We start from the raw sequence: 6,000 nt of genomic DNA, 5'->3' as shown, positions 1-6,000 counted from the left end.
TGCAGTTCTTTTCCCTTTTTTGTAATTCTATCTTGGTTGAAAGTAGAGATCAGACTGATGCATTTTAACTCTAGTTCGATCATTTAATTCTTGTATGATTTCAGACAAGCCAATTAATTATGTTTATTTCATTTATTTATCTGTTCACTGTTAAAATTTTACACTGTAATTCTTAGATTAAATGCTAATTATTATTAAAAGCGTGAACTAGGAAGACAGCTCTGGAAATAAAAGAAACTAGCCAGGCACAGTGATGCATATCTGTAGTCTTAGCTACTCAGGAGGCAGAGGTGGGAGGATTGCTTGAGCCCACAAGTTGGAGGCTGCTTGGCAAACTAGCAGGACCCTGTCTCTGAAAAAATGAAAGAGAAAAAAAAGGTACTGGAACTGCAGGGTGGTATGGGAGATGGGTAAATGTAACGTGCTCACCAGGGACCTCTCACTTTCTTTCTCAGTACAGACACACGCTCCTGCCCTTTCATATTCCATGTTGAAGTTTGACAGCAAATTCTTCCTGACAGTAGGACTAATCACTCACTTTGAAGTAAAAGAACAACAACAAATAAAGGTGAAAAAGAAAAATAAAACTGGTCAGCATCCCCGAGTCTAAAATAATTACTCTACCACATCAACAATTTTCTGTGCAGCTTTCTAACGTTTTTATTTAGACAGAAATTGTTTTAAAAAGAAGGTTACTTTGAAACCAAGGTTACAGTAGCTTTTTGGCCTGCTTGGCGTGGCTTTCTCCAACTCTCTTCTTCTCAGTTTTTGCAATACCTGTCCCTGCCAGTCTCCAAGTGTCCCTAGTTACAGGTCAGCTCCACACTGAAGGGGAGGAGCTACTTCCTAGGGTGTCTTCCCAGCATCACAGCCCCACATCCCAGCGACCAACGGTGTTGTACTCCAGGGGGCCAAAGAGGACCCTGATTGCTTTGTTTTGTGCCATGTGAGTACTATGTCCAACAGGATGGCTGGTGGACGGGAGACATGTTTGACTTTGATTGGATTCCTTCTTATCTGTATGAAAATGGTGAGTTCATCATTCCGACTGCCCGCAACTATTTAGGGGAAAAAGAAAGACATTATTTTTCTCTCCTTTTTTTTTTTTTTTTTTGAGGAGTTGGGGAATGGGGAGATAGAAATCGAAATACTTTTCAAAAGTTCGTACCCAGGTTGTATATGTTTGCGTGTTTGAAATTTAATGCCATATACTAGAGAAAGAAAACAAGATTATCATTATATTTTAAGAACAAAGATTTCTGAAAAATCTGTCAGCAGCTACTGACTTAGTTCAATAGGCAGATTCAAAGGGGAAAGAAATGAAATAGTAACGGGATCTGCCTCCAGCCTCAAAATTCCATTTAGAGTTGCTTTCCGGTAGATTGGGGTGCTGGGAAACGATTTGTGTAGAGAAATACTTGTATGGATCGAAAGACTGCTCACATTAGGTATAAAAATGTTGTGATTAATTTATTACCGCTTTTATTCCTGTTTTACGTTTGTCCAAGTGGTGTTTTTCTGTATGGTTCTAATTTTCTAAACTTTCCTTTTCAGGTTGCTTCAGCAAAATCAGGTACAATTTTCTGACATGAAAGTTTTTCCTCTTTGTATTTGATTTTAATTTCCATTGTTAATTTACGGGCTACCCTGAAATCTAAAGGCTCTATGAGAAAAAAAAATTCAATATTTTCTGAGCACTCACACTGGGTGCTAAGCACTATACTGGGTCCTGGGGAGTTGATAATTGGTAAGACAAATAAATGGATTGAACTTGAAAGACAAATCTTCAGAAAGTGTTCTTGCTGGGTACTGTAATGTATAGAGTCATGTAGGCATGCATTTTCTCATATACAGTTAGCCATGTGTGAAATATTACAACGATCATCATTCTAGCTAAGATATTGTACAGAGTCTAATTTATATAAATGTTCTTGTTTATGTTCCGGGGAATTAGAGGAAAAATGAGAAATGCTATCTTTGATTAAATTGGCAATATTCCCTGCTTTAAAAAGGATTTTATACTTCTAATATTGCATATTTAAAATATAGACATCAGTCACTCAGGGCTGAAAGGGGGCCCTCTTTTAAAAATATTTGATCTCCATCTTTCTTAAGTAGATAACTGAAGGCAAAAATAATTTATCTAGAGGCCCTTCCTAGCTCATTTGTGCTAGAAATCTAAATACCTGGAATGGAAATTTATTTTTAGGAGGATTTAGCTTATCTCTAGGAACCACATAATATCAACCATATCACCAATAAACTCTCATAGTGATTCGACATAAATTAGAAAAATTTGCATTTATTATTTTGTCTACACTACAGAAAAAGAAGTGAAATCAAGACAGTTAAAAAATTTGATATAGATGCATGTCTGAGCCATGAAATTTCATAAAATTCATACATATACAGTAAGTTTTTAAAAACTTCTATTTCCTGGCCAGGTACCAAGGCTCATGCCTATAATCTCAGCACTTTGGGAAGCCAAGATGGGAGGATTGATTGCTTGAGCCCAGGATTTCAATACCAGCCTGGGCAACATAGCAACACCCCATCTCTTTAAAAAATTATTATTTCTTGCTTTATTCTTATTTACTTGTCTTATTCTTGAGAGATCTTTAGGATTAGCCAGGAAACTATAGGAAGGACTGTTTGGCTATACACAAAGTGGCTTTTTAAATAAGTGGCCTTTGGGTGGACTAAATCTAACTCTGCCGTCTCTTACAAGGTCCCAGCACACCCAGGACACATCAAGCCCTCAGAACAGGACCCTTTTTGGTCCTCACAGCATCTGCCCTATTCTAGAGAAATGGTGGGTCAGGCTAAGCTAGTGATGCTGCTGCTAATTGACTCAATTCCTAATTGAGTCCTGGCTTTTCATTAGATGGAATGTGTATTAGCTACACTGTATAGAAGGTTTTATTTTTTGTGTGTGTATTTTGATTCTCTTTGGGCTCTGGTATTGCTGTGTATCTGTGTCTGGTCACTGGGGCCTCATGGGCTAATTTAGATCTCTTTGAGCTGGTGGAATGCACAGACGCTGAGAACCAAGGGGTTTCATTTTTGACTGATCAGAGTGGTTGGTTGTACATCTAGGGAATAAAGTTTTCTCTTTCATCAGTCCAGTCAGTGGGCTAACCATAGAATTAAGGAAGAGTAAGGAACTGCTGCTACTTTATGGACTTTACACTCAAGTTTCTCATCTATTAAAGGGCAACATACTACATAGGGGTTGATCTTCTTTCATTGTTGATGCTGGTCAGAGCCTGCCCTAAAACCAGGAGTAAAACAGACAATCTGTCTCTCCAGCCTGTGTTTGCCCCACACTCCTCAGAATCCCATTTTCACAGGACCTCTCCACAGCGGTGCCATATGGTCTGGCTTTTCCAAACCCATCAAAATTTACTTGTCTTGGCTCATACACAAACATACACACACACACTTTCCAAGTGCCCTAACACACACTATTTCATTTAATCTTTACAACAATCCTAAAATGCAGGTATTTTAAATTTCAAAGTAAATCCTAATATGTAGGTATTAATAATCCGTATTTGTCAAGGAAGGTAACAAGTCTAGAAGAGGTACAATGACTTGCATGCCTTCACACACAAAAGTAAATAGCAGGGCCAGGGCTCAAACCCAGAGCTCCTGAATCCAAACCCTTTGCTATTTTCCCACTACACAACCCTGAGTTTCATTCTGTGATACTGGCTTCCTGCATTATGACTTCCAAGCAAATGTGCCTCTCCTAGATCAATTCCATGAGACCAGTTTTGTGAAGCCCTCGGGCCCTGTGACAGGCCTGTGGGGAGAGGGTCTGTGTCATGCTAGCCTTTTAGATGCCTTTCAAACCACTCCGTGAATGCATGATCCGGCCTCCTGTGTCTGTGGCTAGTTTGGTTGTCATTTTCCCAGGAAGTTAGTTCATTCCAATGAACAGAACTGGTAACATAGGAGATAAGATTAACGGTGGGGACAGAGGAAACAGAAGATGTTGAGAGATACCAGAAAACTAGAGGAAAGAAGGCATATAGCACAGGATCATTAGCTGGGGGAGCAGAAGAGGGGTGTGTGTGTGTGTGTGTGTGTGTGTGTGTGTGTGTGTGTGTGTGTTGGAAGAGGGAGCCCCTGCTGGGATTTTCCGTTCTGCAGGAGAGAGACGGAACGTAGCCCTTTCCTATGGAATTGGCTTCCACTGGCAAGTGGCTATGACAAGCAGGCCTGAGACTTTCCCCCAGTGTATATAACTGAGACTTTCCCCCAGTGTATATAACTGAGACTTTCCCCCAGTGTATATAACTGAGATTTTCCCCCAGTGTATATAACTGAGACTTTCCCCCAGTGTATATAACTGAGACTTTCCCCCAGTGTATATAACTGAGACTTTCCCCCAGTGTATATAACTGTCATAATTTTCTTTCAATGGCAAAAGAGACTATCCTGGGTGATGTTCAAGGAATGTCTGGCCAGGGCACAGAGGAGACTTTGTTCATTTTTGCAGCATGGTTATTTCTGAGATGCTGCCAAAGCTAACTCTCTGGGCTATTGGTACAGAAAGAGAAAGTTGTCTGCATCGTGCACATAGGGACTTGGCTCTGGGAGAAGGGGAGCTGATACTGGAGAATCACCTGTCTTTACTCCTTCTCCCTCTTTGCCCTATAGTTCTGCTTGTTTGTCTTCCCTTTAGTTTTAGTTTTGTCAAATTCCCTATATTTGACATATAGTGATTTTACCCAGCAAGTGGAGTACATTAAACCTGAAAGGCCAAGTGCCAGTTGCAAATAAAGCCCAGCTATTTTTGTTTGACCTTTTCTTCCACTTGGATCTCCTATATCCGAGACATTTTTGCGTCTATGGAATTTTGTAAAGTAGTCAATCTGAGGACTGTGCTATAGCTCCTACTCCATACTCCTGAGTGTAGGAATGCCTTGTGTAAACCCATGACATAAGCATTCATATCTCCCTGGCAAACCATAGCCTGGCCCATCGCATTCTTATGCTGAGGCAGATATTGTGATAGAGAAAGGGAGAATAAAGTTTACTTTTATTTTGTATGGAAGAATCTGAGAATTATTCCACTCTGATAATATGAAAGAAAGTGCTATGGAGTAATTATAACAAAGAACTCGATCCTCCCTCCTTCCTCCATTGGATTAAATGTTATCTGGAAAACGTGCAAAGTGCATGAGAGAGTGACCACAGCCATGGGGCACAGGCAGGAGGAATGGAGATGAGTCCAGCTGGAGGCAGTGGGATGGCTGTGGGACCCAGAGGGGAGATCAATGGCAAAGCAGCCTACAAAATTCACAGAATGCCCAACTGGAGTAGAATCCTCTGGAAGAAAGCCTCTCAATTATTCTCTCTGTCTTCCCAGAGTTCTTTCCCGTAATTACTTCCCATTCTTATTTAGCTCTTTTAAAAGTACAAAAAGTGCAAATTACCCCACAGGCACCTGGGGAAAACTTTGAAATACCATCCCCGAGTGAGAGGTTTGAGCTTTCTGGATCTCTTCTGGAGAGTAGCTTTGTCTTTCTTTTTCTCTGTTTTTCCTTGATCTGGATAATAAGGGCAAAGCTTATGTCTGAAGGAAAGCATAAGAATGATTTAGCTTGAAGAATAAAATGATGAAAGAAGTCATCCTTGTAGGTATCTTGGCTAATGTACAACTCTAAAACCTCTTTCAGCTCCTGAAATACCCACTATTGATCAGGCATATTCAAAAATCAGCAACAGTATCACTGTAGAATGGGCTACAGTGCCGGGTGCCACCAGTTACCTCCTCACAGCTGAAGACGGGGACACAGTCATTGAAACAATGGTGGCCAATTCCCCAGGCACTGTGACGGGACTAAAGGCTGCAACCTTGTACGAAATCACCATCAGATCCATCAGTGCTGCTGGGAGAAGCCAGGCATCACCTCCAAAGCAGGCAAAGACAGGTAGCTTGATGGATGCTCATCCTCCGTTGAGTGTTTGCTTGTGACTTGGATCAGTTAT

At 40.7% G+C, this 6,000-nt stretch overlaps 1 protein-coding gene across 1 annotated transcript in view; it reads left to right on the top strand.

Annotated features, from left to right (window-relative positions):
* Nucleotides 1-941: 941 nt before the first annotated feature.
* Nucleotides 942-6,000, top strand: part of FNDC7 (fibronectin type III domain containing 7) — a 29,221-nt gene continuing 24,162 nt past the window's right edge. The window contains exons 1-3 of the mRNA XM_077952254.1: nt 942-1,030; nt 1,555-1,573; nt 5,688-5,942. Coding sequence (XP_077808380.1) covers nt 956-1,030; nt 1,555-1,573; nt 5,688-5,942 — 349 coding nt within the window. The 5' untranslated portion in view covers nt 942-955. The remainder of the gene's footprint in view (nt 1,031-1,554; nt 1,574-5,687; nt 5,943-6,000) is intronic.

This window comes from Macaca mulatta, chromosome 1 (assembly GCF_049350105.2).
Source record: "Macaca mulatta isolate MMU2019108-1 chromosome 1, T2T-MMU8v2.0, whole genome shotgun sequence".
NCBI classification, from domain to species: domain Eukaryota; kingdom Metazoa; phylum Chordata; class Mammalia; order Primates; family Cercopithecidae; genus Macaca; species Macaca mulatta.
This window is presented reverse-complemented; position numbering and strand designations above follow the sequence as displayed.